Source organism: Lolium rigidum, chromosome 7 (assembly GCF_022539505.1).
Source record: "Lolium rigidum isolate FL_2022 chromosome 7, APGP_CSIRO_Lrig_0.1, whole genome shotgun sequence".
Taxonomy (NCBI): Eukaryota; Viridiplantae; Streptophyta; class Magnoliopsida; order Poales; family Poaceae; genus Lolium; species Lolium rigidum.
The window spans coordinates 160,350,993-160,369,380 of record NC_061514.1 but is presented as its reverse complement, the minus strand read 5'-3'; the positions used below and the strand labels follow the sequence as shown (position 1 = coordinate 160,369,380).

Here is an 18,388-nt window from a genome sequence, read left to right as displayed (position 1 = left end):
CAGGCTGACCAATCTCCCCCTCCTGCCGCAAACACACCACCGGAAATAATTCCGGTTAGCAGCGAGAAGGTGGGCGGAGAAGATCCAAAGGCCAAAGGCCCTGCCCAAGATGAAGCAGAGGTTCAAGGCCAAGAGGAGACTGAGGTCACTTCTTCAGAGAAAGCCGGAGCCGGTGCTGGCGATATTGTCGTATTTCCGAAGAACTTTGGAGATCCGACCGACCTCACTTCCACCCCCAAGGCATATGCGACTAAGTTTTTCAACAAGCTTACCGAAGCGGAGAAATGGGAGCTTGAGCAGGATTTGCTCAACGCCATGCTGAACAACGCCTGGGGGAAACCTGATGTCGCCACATCGGAGATTCAGGATTTTAAGAAGGATGTTGGCCAGTTCTTCGATAAGCTCATCTGCAAGCAAAAGGTACTCCCCAGTAGCCCCCAAGCATGAAAGCGGAAACTCAAATACTAGTTAGCGCTTAGATGCTTAGAGAAAGATTACTTCCGGGAAAGTTTTTTAAATTGTCGCAGTAGCCCCCAAGCATTATGTCGGAAGGATTCCGGCAATGATGCTTCGAAGGACCCCACTATTGTAGGCGGAATTTTTACTCCTGCTTTGATCTTATTTTACAGGAACAGCAGGCGCTGCACTATGAGCTGCACAAGAACATTGCCCTTCAGCGCCGCGTTACCATGGGTCAAGCGGAAAATATCCGGACCCTAAAAAATGAAAATGCAGAATTGAACAAACAACTGGCGGACGCCCAAGGTTGGTTTCCGCCCTTTTTTGTCATTAGTTTACATTCCGACTTTGGATTTGTTTTTGACTCATATCATTATAGGCGCATCCTCTTCCCTTGCCACGACTTCCTCCGAGCTTGAGAACCTGCGCTCCTCGTACCAAGAATTGGAGACGAAGCTGATGGAGGCGGAACAAAAGAGGGAGCAAGCCGAGAAGCAGCTGGCGGAGAAAAACTCCGAATTGACCAGGGAGAAGGGCGAATTTTTGCTTAAGAGGAATGCTGACAGCGAAACCATCAAGAAGCAGCAGAAAGAGCTCAATGCATTCCGCAAATATATGGAGACCGCAGAGCGCCACTGGGACTTGCTGAGTGAACACATCCTTGGTACTTATCCGGAGGCTTATCTAGCGTTCTAAAAAATTGTTGTGCTCGACTTTGCATGCTTATATCTGATTGTTTCTTGCAGAGCCGCTTGGATATCCGGAGAAGCGACGTAATCAATTTCCCCGGGACGATCTCCTTACTCTCGCAGGTGATGATTGCAAAGATCTCATCTCCGCCTCCCGGAAGATATGTCACAACTTGTCGCTTAAGAAGAGCCGCACCTGCGGTCTGCGCAAACTTGTTAAGAAAATGGACATTCTTCCGGAGCTGGTGACGGATCTGCAAGCTTCATCAGCCCGAGGTGCAGCAGCAATGACCTTGACTATGTGCTTGGCGTATAACCCGGAGCTGGATCTTGACCGGGTAACCACCGGCGTTCCTCCGTCAGCAGATGTCGGTGCGCTTCTAGACGCAGTGAGCGGCTATGATACCCGCATCGCGCGCAGGATCCGGCATGAAGAGTTCTACGACAAGGTCGTTCTTCCTGCGGACGAACCCCTTGAAGCAGAACTTCAAAAAGAGCGCGACGCGGAAGCCCGACCTGCGGAATCCGGAACGCAGTTTACATGGACCAGCTCCAAGGATGCTCCCGAAGAGGAACCCAAGGACAGCACTGCAGCTTCGGAAGAGGAGGAAGAGAGCGAGGAGGATGTATCGTCTCCGGCCGAGGGCACCGAGGAAAAGGATCCAGAGGGCAATACTTCTCCGGCTAAGGGGGAGTGAAAACTTTTATTCCTGCGGGAAAAAACAAAGCATCATTTTGGCCCCAGCGAGGGTTTGTAATATAACTTAAATTCTTAAGTATCTAGGGACGAAACAATTATGCATGGGCGGAAAACTTATCCTGCTATCCGTTAGAATTATTTGCATGTTTCGTTTGTTAAAAGCAAGTGCTGGCTTGTTAATTTTCCGGCTTGCTCATTTGACCTTCCACGAGCCGGAAGACCTTTGGCCGGAAACGCTCGCCTGCGGCGACGAAGCCCAATGGCGTCCGTCCATAACCGCGGAAACAAGCCCCCAGCCTGGGTGCCGAAAATCGCTACCAGGAATCCACGAGTTTGCAACGAAAAACTTTTCCACCAGAAAACTTAAGCTTACGTCCTAAAGGACGATTTTGAAAATCACAACTTTCATACACGCCTAGGCGGAAAGATCCAGCTCGGCGGTTTTAGTCGGAAAACATACACGATCCAGAAATGAACAAGTAAAGGAGGTAAAAGACTCAAAGAGTGAACCAAAAGCTTTATTTCATTGATCATGTATAATTGTTACAAAGTATGTAATGCGTAAAGCGCTAAGTGTGGAAAGGACGTAGCTGTGCTATGTTCCAGGGACGGTCTGTTTCATCGTATATGTCACCCGGATCCTCTCGTTTTCGTTTCCAGTGCCAGTTGGCAGGTCTGTCTTTCAGTTCCCGGAAATCAACAAGGTAATAGGATCCGTTGTGTAGTACTTTGCTGATGACAAAGGGTCCTTCCCATGGAGATTGCAACTTGTGATCTTTCACCTGACGAAGGCGGAGGACTAAGTCTCCGACCACAAACGAGCGGTTCCGAACTCGACGACTGTGATAGCGTCGGAGTTTCTGCTGGTAGATGGTGGAGCGCTGGTCAGCTAGGTTCCGAGCTTCTTCGATCAGGTCCACAGATAGCTGTCGAGCCTCGTCAGCAGTTTCTTCGTTGTAGGCGGAAACTCGCGGTGAATCGTGGATGATGTCAGTGGGGAGCACAGCTTCGGATCCGTATACCAGGAAGAACGGAGTAAATCCAGTTGATCTATTCGGGGTAGTTCGTAAACTCCACAGGACAGAATCTCACTCATCGGCCCAAGCTCCGGCTGCACGTCGCAGCGGTTCTTCAAGTCGTGGTTTAATTCCGGCTAGTATAAGGCCATTGGCTCGTTCGACCTGACCATTGGATTGTGGATGTGCCACAAATGCAAGGTCAAGCCGGATCCCAACTTCATCGCAGTAATCCTTGAGTTCTCCTTGCGCAAAGTTTGTGCCATTATCTGTGATTATGCTGTGTGGGATGCCGAATCTCGTCACGAGGCTGCAAACAAATTTTAGTGCCGTAGCACCATCGGCTTTTCTCACTGGCTTTGCCTCGATCCACTTACTGAACTTGTCAATAGCGACCAGGAGGTATTCATGACCACCAGGAGATGATTTCTTTAACTTACCAACCATATCGAGCCCCCAGACCGCGAACGGCCAGGTGATAGGTATGGTCCTCAGCTCTTGGGCTGGAGCGTTTGGTTGAGTAGCGTAGTACTGACAACCTCGGCAAGTTTTCACTAGCTTTTCAGCGTCTTCTTTAGCTGTTAGCCAGTAAAATCCTAACCGAAAAGCTTTTGCAACGAGGGATCTAGGGGCGGCGTGATGCCCGCAATCCCCTGCATGGATCTCTCGGAGGATTTCAATGCCATCTTGACTGGAGACGCATTTGAGAAATACCCCGTTTGCACTTCGTTTGTAGAGCTGTCCATCAACAATTGTGTAGGATCTTGCTCGCCTGATGATCTGTCGTGCGTGGACTTCGTCCTCCGGCAACTTTCGATCAATGAGGTAATCCAAGAACGGCTGAGTCCAGGCCGGAATGACTGCCATCACTTCCTTAGCCGGAGAAACTGCCAGATCGGGATTTTCCGGGTTTGCACCCTTTACTGAGGGTACCCGTAGATGCTCAAGGAAGATGCCAGGCGGAATTGGCTTCCTGCCGGATCCGAGCTTGGACAGCATGTCTGCTGCTGTGTTATCGTCTCTCCTGACGTACTTGACTTCGTATTAGAGGAAGCACTTGGCGATCTCGTCAACTTCGTCTCTGTAGGCCGCCATGACGGAGTTTCTGGCGTTCCAGGTTCCGGCTACTTGTTGTGCTACCAGGTCGGAATCTCCGCAACAAATGATGTGCTTGATCCCAATTTCCTTAGCGATGCGCAGACCGTGTAGTAGAGCCTCGTATTCCGCCATATTGTTGGTAGCTTCAAAGTGAATCTGCAGGACGTACTGCAGTTCTTCTCCGGTGGGTGACTTCAGGGTAACTCCAGCCCCCGAGCCTTGGTGTTGCTTGGATCCGTCGAAGTGCATGACCCAAGCTTCGGGTTCCGGCTCAAGTGAGTCCTCCGGCGCTTCAGTCCAATCCGCGATGAAATCCGCTAGGACCTGCGACTTGATTGCGGTTCTAGCTTCGTAGTTGATGTCAAAGGCAGATAATTCGATGCCCCATTTTGCTACACGCCTCGTTGCGTCGGAGTTGTTGATGATTGTTGCTAGCGGAGCTTTGCTCACCACTGTCATGGGGTGCTCTTGGAAGTAGTGTCTCAGCTTCCGACTGCCTAGGAAAACTCCATAAGCTAGCTTCTGAAAGTGAGGATATCTCTGTTTGGATTCCGCCAGGACTTCGCTAATGTAGTAGACGGGCCTTTGGACTCCATGCTCGTATCCTTCTTCTTGTCGCACTACCACGATTACGATGCTGATTACCCTGTTGGTGGCTGCCATGTAGAGGAGCATAGGCTCTGACTCGACCGGAGCTGCCAATATTGGTGGCGAGGAGAGTATGTTCTTCAATCCCTGAAGTGCTTCGTCTGCTGCTTCATCCCAGACAAATTTGTCTGCTTTCTTCAGCAGCTTGTATAGCGGTAGGGCTTTCTCGCCAAGACGGCTAACAAATCTACTGATTGCTGCTACACAACCAGTTAATCGTTGCACATCTTTGAGACAAGTTGGCCTTATGATGTTCAGGATAGCCTTGATTTTTTCCGGGTTAACTTCGATTCCTCTGTGGGAAACAATGAAGCCAAGGAGTTTTCCGGCTGGCACGCCAAAGACGCACTTCAGCGGATTTAACATCATCTTGTACCGTCGGAGATTGTCAAAGGTTTCCTTAAGGTCACTGATCAAGTCGGATCACTTTCGGGTCAGACCGCGATGTCGTCGACGTATGCGTGTACGTTCCGGCCAATTTGGTCCTTCAAGCACCGCTGCATCGTACGCTGGTATGTGGCACCTGCGTTTTTTAAGCCAAAGGGCATAGTAACATAGCAGTAAGTGCCAAAGGGTGTGATGAACGAGGTCGCCTTTTGGTCGGACTTCTTCATCCGGATCTGGTGATACCCGGAATATGCGTCAAGAAAACACAGAAGTTCCGCCCCCACCGTCGAATCAATGACTTGGTCAATGCGCGGCAAGGGGAACGGATCCTTCGGGCAGTGCTTATTCACGCCAGAGTAATCGATGCACATTCTTAGTATTTCAGAATTCTTTTTGGGTACAAGGACGGGGTTTGCGACTCGATCAGTATGGATAACTTCTCTTACAAAACCTGCCTCTAGTAACTTTGCTAACTCCATTCCTATGGCGCGGCGCTTCTTATCTCCAAAGCGTCGCATAGCTTGCTTCACCGGTTTAGCCCCCGGATTTATGTTGAGGTAGTGCTCGGCGAGTTCCCTAGGTACTCCGGACATGTCAGAAGGTTGCCATGTGAAGATATCCATGTTAGCACGGAGGAACTCGACGAGCGCGTCTTCCTATTTGGGGTCCATGTTGGCTCCGACTGAAACCTGCTTAGAGCTGTCACCTACTATGAGGTCATGCTTCTTGGTTTCTATCGAGGCCTTGAAGGAGGTATTCTGTTCGGAGATCTGCTTCTTGGTGGTCTGCATCTCAGTCGGATCCACCGCGGCTCTGTAGCCTTGCAGCTCCTCTGCAGATAGGACGGATTCTGCGAAGGCGGCCTCGCCCTCCTCGCAGTCTCTAGCTTTCTTGTAGTCTCCGTACACGGTGATCATGCCGTTAGGACCCGGAATCTTGAGCTTGTTGTAGATGTAGCATGCCCTAGCGTGGAACTTGTGGTAGGTGGGCCTGCCGAAGATTACATGATAGGAGCTTTTGAAAGGCACTACTTCGAACGTGATCATCTCTTCGCGGAAATTATTAACATCGCCGAAGGCCACGGGAAGTTTGATGCTGCCCAGGGAGTTTGCCTTCTTACCCGGAACCACACCATGAAACTCAGTGGTGCTGTGCTTGAGCTGTTCCTTGGTGAGGTTCATTCTCTCCAGGGTCTCCAGGTACATGATGTTCAGGCTAGCTCCACCGTCCATAAGGCACTTGGAGAAGTCAAAGCCGTCTATGCGGGGACTCACAACCAGAGCGTACCACTCCTTGGGGATGACGGCCGGATGATCCGACCTATCAAAGGTACAGGCTTTTTCCGACCACTTGACATACTGCGGCACAGCCGGAACTGTGGCGTTCAAGAGCCGAAGCGCTGATTTCTTGGCACGGACTGTGGGGGTTCCGAGGAAGGTGTGGTAAGCCCCAGCACTCTTTTTCCCGAAGGGGTTGGACTTGTTAGCTGCGGTACCCTCTTTAGGATCCGGCGAAGCATCATCTTCGTCCATTGCCTCGGAACTGTCCTCTTCTTTGTCCTTGTTCTTGCCCTTGCCTCCTTTGCCGCGTGGGCGGTGCTTCCGGGCTCGCTTGTATCCTGCCTCCGGGTCGTTCTTCAGATCGTTGACCCACTTGCAGTTGCGGTTGGTGTGAGTGGATTTGCCCGTAACCGGATCTAGATGAGCCAGGCACGACATATCCCTGTATTCTTCGTACGTTTGGGGGCGCGGGATCCGGCTGCGGTGACCTCGTCAGCGCGCTGCTGGCCCCTGCCTGCTCTGCCTCCACGTCCGCGGCCTCTTCCGCCTCCTGGACCTCCGCGTTGGAACGTCATGGCAACCATGTCGGATCCTCCGCCTTTACGGTCTTCGGGGGGTTCTTCCGCTTGTTGCTTGTTGCGACGCCATTGTCACGGTTTTTCTTTTGTTGATGCGGGGGTATGGTCGTAGCTGCGAGATCACCGCCTGCGTCGTCATCGGCGGCAGTGTGATCGCTGGCGATGTTTATCATCTCATCGAGCGTGAGTTTGTTCGCGTTCACCAGGCAGGTAAGCTTGTGCCGCAGCAGCCCTCCACGCTGCAGGCCACCAATGAAGGCGTGCATTGCTGTGCGGTTATCGACGTTCTCGCACTCGTTTCTGGTCGCCAACCATCGGGTGAGGAAGCTTCTTGATGTTTCACCCTTCTTCTGGATGCAGGCCTGAAGGTCACTTGTGGTGGCCGGTCTCTTGTAGGTGCCTCTGAAGTGGTTCTCGAAAGCCTTCTTCAGGTCAAACCAGCAAAAGATGGTGTTTTCCTCGAGGTCGCTGAGCCAAACACGAGCTGGACCAATAAGGTACAAGCTCGGAGCATGCGGCAGGCTATATTCGGGGTTCCTCCGGCAAAGGTTACTTGCATTGTAGTAATCCTCAATCCGAGTATCCGGCCTCTCGCTGCCATCATAATGCTTCAGATTTCCGGGTAGCTTAAGGTTCAAGCTTCTTGGCTTTGGTTCCTCTCGGATCATCCGGCCAAAGCACTTTGGACCGATGTAGTCGGATCTGTACTCGTTGAGGCGTTCCCGAGCGTCGCGGGGACCGCTGCTTGGTGACTTTGAGCGGGAGCGAGATCTCCGGCCTCCGCCTCCGCCTCCTCCTCCGCCTCCACTAGGTGGTGGCGAGGGAGATCTGCGAGGGGGCCTGTAAGATGCTCTTCCGCCCTCAGATTCCCGGCGGTCTTCCCGCGGCTGGCTCCGGCTACGGTGGCTTCTTTCCTCTTGGTGGTGGTTGCCGCCGTCATTCCGGCTCCTGCGAGGCTTAGACGCGTGCTCTTCGTTCCGGCTTCTCCTGGGCTCTGGCTCGCTCCCTTGACTTCTGCGAGGCTCTGGCTCGTGTCCTTGACTTCTGCGAGGCTCAGGCTCGCGGTCTTGGTTCCGACGAGGCTCTGGCTCGCGGTCTTGGTTCCGACGAGGCTCAGGCTCTGGTTTTTGGTTCCGGTTCCTGCGTGGCTCCAGCGTACGATCCCTGTTCCTAGGCGGTGGCATGTCGCGGATGTTGATTCCACCTGGCCCATGGGGTCTAGTGTTTCCGGCTGGACTGCGGCGACGAGGGGGCAGCGGAGGGCGCGAAGTTCCGGGTGGTGGTGAAGGAACACGATACTTGTCCCTGCCAGTATACATAGGACCCTTGCCCTTTGCTGGGTCTCTCGGAGTTGAATCCGAGGGCACCGGGATTGGGTTTGGATGTTCTCTGGCTGTTCTCCTGCGTTCCGTAGAACCCGTGCACGATTCACCATCACGATGTTGATCTCCTGGGGCGTCCTTCTGCGCGGTGGATACGCAATGATCCGGATTGGACTCCAACCTGCGAGAAGTATCTGCCTTACTTTGTTGCTGCATCGCTGAAGCAACGAGCTTTCGGACGAAGTCGATGTCAATCTCCTCGTCCTTCTTCTTCAGGAGCTCAGCAGCCTTCTTCATGTTATCCTTTGGAGTTGCGAGTGGCTGCTGCTCTGTGGGGGTTGCTAAGGTAATCCTGCGGGGAGGGATGGCTTCTCGCCTGATTCTAGCTTCTTCCTTGATACGTCTCCAACGTATCGATAATTTCTTATGTTCCATGCTACATTATTGATGATATCTACATGTTTTATGCACATTATATGTCGTATTTATGCATTTTCTGGAACTAACCTATTAACAAGATGCCGAAGAGCCGATTCTTGTTTTCTGCTGTTTTTGGTTTCGAAATCCTAGTAACGAAATATTCTCGGAATTGGACGAAATCAACGCCCGGGGTCCTATTTTTGCACGAAGCTTCCAGAAGACCGAAGGAGAGTCGAAGTGGGGCCACGAGGTGGCGACACCACAGGGCGGCGCGGCCCAGGCCCTGGCCGTGCCGACCTATGGTGTGGGCCCCTCGTGCCGCCTCTTGACCTGCCCTTCCGCCTACTTAAAGCCTCCGTCGCGAAACCCCCAGTACCGAGAGCCACGATACGGAAAACCTTCCAGAGACGCCGCCGCCGCGAATCCCATCTCGGGGGATTCGGGAGATCGCCTCCGGCACCCTACCGGAGAGGGGATTCATCTCCCGGAGGACTCTTCATCGCCATGATCGCCTCCGGAGTGATGAGTGAGTAGTTCACCCCTGGACTATGGGTCCATAGCAGTAGCTAGATGGTCGTCTTCTCCTAATTGTGCTTCATTGTTGGATCTTGTGAGCTGCCTAACATGATCAAGATCATCTATCTGTAATACTATATGTTGTGTTTGTCGGGATCCGATGAATAGAGAATGCTATGTTATGGTGATTATCAATCTATTGTTTATGTGTTGTTTATGATCTTGCATGCTCTCCGTTATTAGTAGAGGCTCTGGCCAAGTTTTTGCTCTTAACTCCAAGAGGGAGTATTTATGCTCGATAGTGGGTTCATGCCTTCATTGACACTGGGACGAGTGACGAAAGTTCTAAGGTTGTGATGTGTCTGTTGCCACTAGGGATAAAACATTGATTCTATGTCTAAGGATGTAGTTGTCGATTACATTACGCACCATACTTAATGCAATTGTATCATTGCTTTGCAACTTAATACTGAATGGGGTTCGGATGATAACCTGAAGGTAGACTTTTTAGGCATAGATGCAGTTGGATGGCGGCCTATGTACTTTGTCGTAATGCCCTGATTAAATCTCACTATATTTATCATATCATGTATATGCATTGTTATGCCCTTCTCTATTTGTCAATTGCCCGACTGTAATTTGTTCACCAAACATGCTTTTATCTTATGGGAGAGACACCTCTAGTGAACTGTGGACCCCGGTCCTATTCTTTACATCGCATACAATCTACTTGCAATACTTGTTTCTATCGTTTTCTTGCAAACAATCATCTTCCACACAATACGGTTAATCCTTTGTTACAGCAAGCCGGTGAGATTGACAACCTCACTGTTTCATTGGGGCAAAGTACTTTGGTTGTGTTGTGCAGGTTCCACGTTGGCGCCGGAATCCCTGTTGTTGCGCTGCATCACATTTCACCACCATCAACCTTCAACGTGCTTCTTGGCTCCTCCTAGTTCGATTAAACCTTGGTTTCTTTCTGAGGGAAAACTTGCCACTGTGCGCATCATACCTTCCTCTTGGGGTTCCCAACGGACGTGTACATTTACGCGCATCAAGCCTGTTTTCTAAGGCGCCGTTGCCGGGGAGATCAAGACACGCTGCAAGGGGAGTCTCCACTTCTCAATCTCTTTACTTTGTTTTTGTCTTGCTTTATTTTATTTACTACTTTGTTTGCTGCACTTAAACAAAACACAAAAAAATTAGTTGCTAGTTTTACTTTATTTACTGTCTTGTTCTCTATATCAAAAACACAAAAAAATTAGTTACTTGTCTTTACTTTATTTGCCTAGTTTACTTTTTGCTTATTTCATCATTCTTAATCCTAAGTTTACTTTGGAAAAGATACCGGTAGGACGAGGGTGTATCATTGGGAGAAATAATATAGAAGAATTTTTCAATCATGTTAGTATTACTGAAGATTTTGAAGATAGACACTTGGTAGAACTTGCACCTACCTATGAAATTGCTCGCTTCGTTGCTTTAGTTCGCATGTTGGAAACTAAATTTGTTAATCTCAATCCTATAATCCAACACATGTTTCTTACACTTGGTGATATGGAAGAAGGGGAAAAGAAAGATTTTGTTTTAGAAACTCTTCTTAGAGAATTTGGTGGTCTAGCAAGAGAGGCTAGAAAAGTTTTTGCTAAATTTAATATGCTAGGTTCTCATACTAATTTTGTTGGTCTCCTTGAAAAAATGGACATGGATAGAATAAGATACACTAATAATGTTAATGATTGTAGGGAAATTAAAGCGCCAATACCTAGTAAACTACTAGGGATGCATGAAGCTTTGGAAAATAACTATGCTTGGCTTGTTCCTGAAAATTTGTTTGATGAGAATAGTAAGCCTAGGAGCAATGAGAGAGGAGTTACTTATATAGACCAGATACAATGCATTGTTGAGAAAACTCCCAGCTCCCAAGGTAATAATGTTAATGCTCCATCTCTTGATGTTACTTGATTTGCACTTTCTGCGCCTAGCTGAAAGGCGTTAAAGAAAGCGCTTATGGGAGACAACCCATGTTTTTACTACAGTACTTTGTTTTATATTTGAGTCTTGGAAGTTGTTTACTACTGTAGCAACCTCTCCTTATCATGTTTTTGTGCCAAGTAAAGTTTCTATGTTAAAGTTGATGTTATATTTGGGATCGCTGCGCAGAAACAGCATTGCTGTCTGTCACGAATCTGGGCACAAGTCTTTGTAGAAAATTCGAAAAATTCTGCCAATTTACGAGCGTGATCCTCCACTAGTGCAAATATGGCCTTTTGCACCGGTTTTTAAAGGCCATATGCACCGGATGGGCAACCGGTGCAAACCATCCGGTGCAAAAGGCCCCCCCTTTTGCACCGGTTGGATTACGAACCGGTGCTAAAGGGGTCTCCACGTGGCCGGCTGTGGGGCGCTCGGCGGGGAAGCTTTTGCACCGGTTCGTGATACGAACCGGTGCAAAAGGTTGGGCCGCGGCAGCGTTTTGTGCAATTCCCTGCGCGCGGCAGCGCCGCGGCAGGGAATTGCACTAAAACGCTGCCGCGGCAGAGACTCTGCCCCATTCGAAACACGGTATAATATTAATAATGCAGACAATTCAAATATATATATATGTATAGGAAACCATTATATTACATATATCGATCAAAGTGACACACGTTCATGCATATATATATGTCTACATCAACTTTGATGCTGGATGTCGGCCACATAGTGTTCTCCGTCCGGAGCTAAGACTTGCTCAACTAAGAATCCCGCCGGATCTTCTTGAATTGCTCGTACACGCTCGGTTGCTAGAAGACCGTCCCGCAACCGTTCGATCTAATCATTTGAAGAAGGTACGGTGGTCAATATATATGTGTGTGTATGTGAATGAAACAGAAGGTGATAAAATAAAGCCATGAATGTTGTTTACTTACATCAAGTTGTTCCAAAATGTCCCTCTTATGGTGGGTATTCGGCGGATGAACTCGCAAACGTAATACCCGCATAAATTATTCCCGTCCTCCTGCCTCAAGCACTTTACGAGAACAAAATTCAATCAAAATAATATATATATATAATCAAGGATGATAATAATGGTATTGAAACTAGAATCATCAAACGAGATGCGCGGCGTAGCCGTATTACTTACCGGTACTTGTTTTATTCGAAGTTCTTTATTCTTTAAACCCGGAGACTTGTTGGTGAACCGTTTCCAAGCCTTGAGGAGGATATCAGCCATGTCCCCCCACGCCTCAAGGGGTTTACTCTTCGAGTCCATGACTTCTACTATCCCGGTGTCGGGTTCAATGACTAGCGGGATATAGTGAAACCTGCGGACACACATATATATGCATAACTCATCAATTACACTTAACACATGGAGTAAGCGAAAAAGATTTAATGTGTGAAGACGGTAACACTCACGAGAAGTTGTAAGGAAATAGTATTGCCCTTTTGTATGAGTTTTTCCTTAAGACATATACCAAGTTATTCTCTGTGTCCTTGGGAGAGTTGTGGACAGTATACCCATTCACGGTATATGGGTCAACGAACCCAAGATCATAGATTTGCCCCTTGCGGCATTCGCGGATCTTCATTCTGCATAATACAATGAGAGTATGGTTATATATATGCATGCAATGGACGAGCCGCGGTAGAGACTTAATTACATAAATAATACTTACAGACAGTAGGCACTCAGCAGAGATTTGTCGAGGGCGTCTTGGTTGAATAACTGAAATAATTCACAAAATTCGATGTTCATCACGTCATTTCGCCCGTAGTGCTCATCTGTGATTGCCACCATGATCCAGTTCTTACCATCCTTACATTTTTCCATGTACCAATTATGCGGTCTTCGCAGTTGCGTTGATAGATTAGGCAACTCCTCAGCTACGACAAGAGGTTGCCCGTACTTGTCTTGGTATGCTATTTGGACATCATCACCCGTACTTGTAAGGAATTCTGCATCGATGCGGCTTAAGTACTCGGGAATACTCATACCGACCGCATCTGCCTCATCTTTGTATAGTCTTACCATCTCCGGATCAAAGCACGCTGTGACATCGGGATACACTTGGAGCGGGGGCACGAGTTTTTCTGGTTTCCAAGGCTGGGAAGCTGGTTTCCCGTCTACCTTACTTTTTTCCCACCGATCTCTTGCTGACACATTTGACTTGCGAATAGACCGGTCATAGTTCGATGAAAGACTTGGCTCAGGTTGATGAAGGCTCTTCGGCGGTTTCAACTTCTTTTCCGAGAGATATAGCTGGCTCCGGCTCAAGCTGGGGCTTTTTCAATTTCAACATTTGTTGCTTGTGTTGTTCGGCTACGATCTTGGCATTTTCCTCAAGCTGTATAGTCATAAGGTCTCTTGGGAGGAACCTTAGGCACTCTTGGGAGGGGCTCTTGTTTGCGTCTCGGTGATGCTGTTACGACTCGGCTGTGTCGTAGCGGACCGCCTAATTTTGCTCTTAGACTTGGGCTGCGGCGGAGAAGGCTCACGCGGCGGCGGAGAAGGCTCACGCGGCGGCGGAGAAGGCTCACGCGTCGGCGGGGAAGGCTCACGCGCCGGCGGGGAAGGCTCACGCATCGGAGACGGCTGCATCGGTGGAGAATGCTGCCTCGGTGGAGACCTTGTTGGCGCCTTCCAACCCGGAATCACAATGAATTTTTTTCGCCATAGAACTGTAGTGTTCTTGGCTTCTCCCAGCTCTAGCAAATCCCCTTCACCAGCTGGGTGGTCAAGCCTCAGCGGCCCATACCCATCCATAACTTGATCCACCCCGGCAACAGCGTAGCCAGGTGGAACCGGCTTGAAGTGGTATCTTTGATCGGGTGCGGCGGTAAGACATAGCCGACCGCCGCCTTGAGCGTTAAGTAGCCCATCGTTTGGAAATGTAGCTCACAAGGTGTAGACTCCGTGATAAAGTCCACGGGGTAGAGATCAAGATCCATCTGCGGTTCCACGGGGGAGGGAGGAGCCATCGCGGATCCACATGTGCATCATCACCGGGCAGCTCCGTGGAAGCCACGCTGCTTTTCCGCTGAGATCCACGGCCGGTAGCATCGAATGCAACTTCTTCTATCTGCGGATTAGGTTGAGGTTGGGTGACCGTGGTCGAGCACGACATTATCATCCTCACTTGCTCCTCTAGCTTAGCAACGCGTTCGTGAACCACATCCTTTTGCCTCGACGGCTTCTATCGGGATATTTCTTCGTTTACGCAGGAAACCCAATACACCACGGCTTGCCACTGATGTGGTTCGTGTTCGTCCTGAGTGTTCGGGATTCCCAAGGGCGCGTGTGAGCTGGTCCTTCTCTCTTTCGGGACGGAACTTCCCCTCTTCAACTTCCTTTGCAACATTTCTAAAGGCTTCGATGGGAAGTGGGTTTTCCTTATGTCTTTGTGTATATATGCATAACCCTTGTGCGTCCAACGTGCCCCCATGCGCGTAAAACCAATCCCTTGACCGCTGGTTCCATTTCGGTACCTCCGGCTGGATCCCCTTTTTAATTAGCTCGTTCTCCCATTTCTCCCACTTAGGTCTGCCGGCATTGTAGCCTCCTCGCCCCATGGTATGGAAGTACATCTTATTAGAAGCATTTTTCGTATTGGTGTCGGACCTTTTCTTTGCCTTGTCCGATTTCTTTAACTTCACAAATTCCTCCCGAGTGGTCTTTTATCTTCTCATAGGGGCCTTTGAAATCGGAGTCTTCCCTTTCTTGACAAAGAAGTCTGTCCAATTTCTTCTTGTAGTCGTTGAGCTGTCTTGCCATCTTCTTAAGAGCCCACTTCTTAACTCTTCGCTGTACGCTATTCAGCTCGGGATCCTCGGGGTCCGGTCTGTCATTCTCACTATCGAGTCGGTTGGCTCCGGAAAGATGAAATTTTTCAGCGATTCCTAAACATCACACTTTTTAATCTCGTGTCGACATAAGTAACTCCTTCGCCCCCCTTTACGGGTTTCTTCCATTCTTGAGTGGTGATCGGGACGGTGTCCCTAACAACAACTCCACATTGACTTACAAACTTTTTTGCGAACTTCTTGGGAGAAATCGGTTCGCCATCTATCGCGATTTCCGTGATGGTGCACCTTTCATGGTCTTCCATCTTTACGGCCGCGCCTCGTTTAGTTACTGCCGGTAGAGGTTTGTTGATCGGGAGGTCTAAAAGAAGAAACAACGTTAATACATGTATATGCACAAATCTGGAGGCTTGGTTAATTAATATTTATACACCTCGGCGGCGTCGTGAGCTTCTCCCTCGCGGTCGTCACCTTCTCCCTCACCGGAGCCGTCTCCACGGTTGTCTTGCTCATCTTCCTCACCGGAGGCGTCTCCACGGGTTCGCTCGTCTCCCTCGCCGGATTGGTTTAGGTAAAGAGAGGTGATATCCTCATCATCACGGATAATCTCCTCGACCATGTATTCTTTTTCTAGGTCTCGTTCCATAGTTTCTGCAAAGACTTACAAGTTATTCTAATGCTATAAACACAACGAAGCAGTAATTAACCAAGATAATGATATAAATAAATGATCAAATATTAGAGTTACACATATATATAAGTGCAAATAAAGGATAATGCTGAATACATAATCAAAGATCTGAGTTACACATATAGCTCGATCGGTCCCTAATACATCACACTACAAGCTCTCAACGGCGCCGACCGGGTCCCGAGCCGCGCCGGGTGAACACCCAAAGCCACGGAACGATAGCAGGAGCATAGCTAACATGAGATCCCCGCATAACTGACCATCCGGTCCTATACATGGTGTCTAACGCATACATGTAACGGCGAACATGCTCATCCTCCGCTGCAATGCGGCTGAGCTACCACCTCCGGCGGGGCCGGCTCCTCCGAAACGAACGTGGCCCATAAGACCTCCACCGAGAGAATATCCGGGTCGACGACGGGACCCGGATTCCGCACCAAGGTGCGCGCCCGGAAGATAACACCTCCCGGTGCCACCCGGCGGAGCCCGGTCCCGAACTTCCCCAACTGCCGCAACTCCTCTAAAATTGTCCTAGCTCCGGGACGCGGCGGGCGCGGCATCGTATGCAAACTAATATTGAATTTGAATAAATTACTTATGAATATATATATATATCTTAGTAACAAATATTACTACTTTTGTCTAACACATACATTTTTATCTAACAAATATTTCTAACATATAAATTTCACTAATATTTTCTAACATATAAATTTCTAACAAATTTTTCTAACTCTAAATTAATTAATATTTTCTAACCCTAAATTATCTAACAAATATTCTAACATATAAATTTCTAACAAATATTATCTAACAAATATTCTAACATATAAATTTCTAACAAATATTATCTAACAAATATTGTAACATATAAATTTCTAACAAAATATTATCTAACAAATATTCTAACATATAAATTTCTAACAAATATTATAACATATAAATTTCTAACAAATATTATCTAACAAATATTATAACATATATATTTCTAACAAATATTATCTATCAAATATTCTAACATATAAATTTCTAACAAATATTATCTAACAAATATTATAACATATAAATTTCTAACAAATATTATCTAACAAATATTATAACATATATATTTCTAACAAATATTATCTATCAAATATTCTAACATATAAATTTCTAACAAATTTATCTAACTAATTGAACTACTAAATTTCCTAACTAATTAAAACAAAAAAAATGAAAAAAAAAAGGGAGGCCGGGCCGGGGCTCACCTCTTAGCCGGCTGCGCCGGCCGGGGAGAAGGGGCGGCGCGCTGGGGCGGCTCGCGGGGGCGGCGCGCGGGGCGGCTCGCGGGGGCGGTGGCGGCGCGCGGCGCGGCGGTGCGGCGGCGGCGCGGGCGGTGCGGTCGGCGCGCGTGGAGGCGCCGGCTCGGCGGCGGCGGCGCGGGAGGAGGCGGCGGCGCGGGAGGATGCGGCGGCCGCGGGGACGGCGCGGAGGAGGCGGCGGCGCGGTAGACGGCGGCGCGGGTGGCGCGGTCGACGGCGGCGGCGGGCGGCGCGGAAAATTTGGCAGCACTTCGGTAGGAAAAGCCTCCTCGCGCGAAATGGAGAAGAAGGGCGCGCGGGGGCAGTTATCTGCGACCCTTTTGCACCGGTTCGTGGCTGGAACCGGTGCAAAAGACCCTTTTGCACCGGTTCGAGCCACCAACCGGTGCAAAAGACCCCATTTTTCGCTCCTTTTTGTATTTTGCCGCCATTTTTTTTGCGTGTTTCGCGCGGGATAGGTTCCCGCCACGACGCGCGCGTGGTAGGTTCCCGCCACGACGCGCGCGTGGTAGGTTCCCTCAAGCGACGCCGCGCGTGATTTTCCCGCCACGACGCAAGCGGCGCGCGGTATATTTTCCCGCAACGACGCAAGCGGCGCGCGGTATATTTTCCCGCCACACGCAAGCGGCGCGCGGTATATTTTCCCGCCACGATGCAAGCGGCGCGCGGTATATTTTCCCGCCACGACGCAAGCGGCGCGCGGTATATTTTCCCGCCACGACGCAAGCGGCGCGCGGTATATTTTCCCGCCACGGCGCCGCGCGGGATATTTTCCCTCTATAAATAGTACGTCCCCGTCTCTCCCACTTCGATCATCACCAAACCCTAGCCCATTGCACAATGCCCCCAAAGCCGCACTGCCGCCGGTGGAGGTGGACCCGCAGCTCGCGGAGATAGAGGAGTGGGAGGAGCTGCGGCGGCGGAGGCGGCGGCAAGGAGGGCAGCAGAGGATGAGGTGGACCCGCAGCTTGCGAGAGATAGAGGAGTGGGAGGAGGCGGCGCTAGCGGCTACCATAGAAGCATTTGAGAGGCGAGTCTCCGGGAGCTGCATAAGCGGCCGCGTGTGGCGGATCTGGATAGTGAGGAGATGTATAAGCGTCGTCGTGAGGAGGAGGCTGCGGCGGGAGGCGGCAGCCAGGAGGGCAGCAACGGATGCGCGGAAGAACTAGTAGAAGTTGTTATTATTTTAGTTTAAATTTAGTTAATGTTAAATTTCAATAAAGTCGTTGTCGTTGTTTTAGTTTAAGTTTAGTTAATGTATCTTGTTAAATTTCAATAAAGTCGTTGTCTTTAGTTTATATACCCTTTTATCCCGGTTCCTGGCTTGAACCGGTGCTAAAGATGGTGGATTGGTTTATATACCCCTTTTATCCCGGTTCCTGGCTTGATCCGGTGCTAAAGATGGTGGATTAGATTATATACCCCTTTTATCCCGGTTCCTGGCTTGAACCGGTGCTAAAGATGGTGGATTAGTTTATATACCCCTTCGGTTCTGG

General features: G+C 49.3%; 1 protein-coding gene across 1 annotated transcript in view; it reads left to right on the top strand.

The window, feature by feature from the left end:
• Positions 1–315: 315 nt before the first annotated feature.
• Positions 316–18,388, top strand: part of LOC124672191 — a gene marked incomplete at its 3' end in the record, with an annotated part of 31,967 nt that continues 13,894 nt past the window's right edge. Inside the window, exons 1-3 of the mRNA XM_047208463.1 lie at positions 316–430; positions 839–1,123; positions 1,206–1,486. Coding sequence (XP_047064419.1) covers positions 316–430; positions 839–1,123; positions 1,206–1,486 — 681 coding nt within the window. The remainder of the gene's footprint in view (positions 431–838; positions 1,124–1,205; positions 1,487–18,388) is intronic.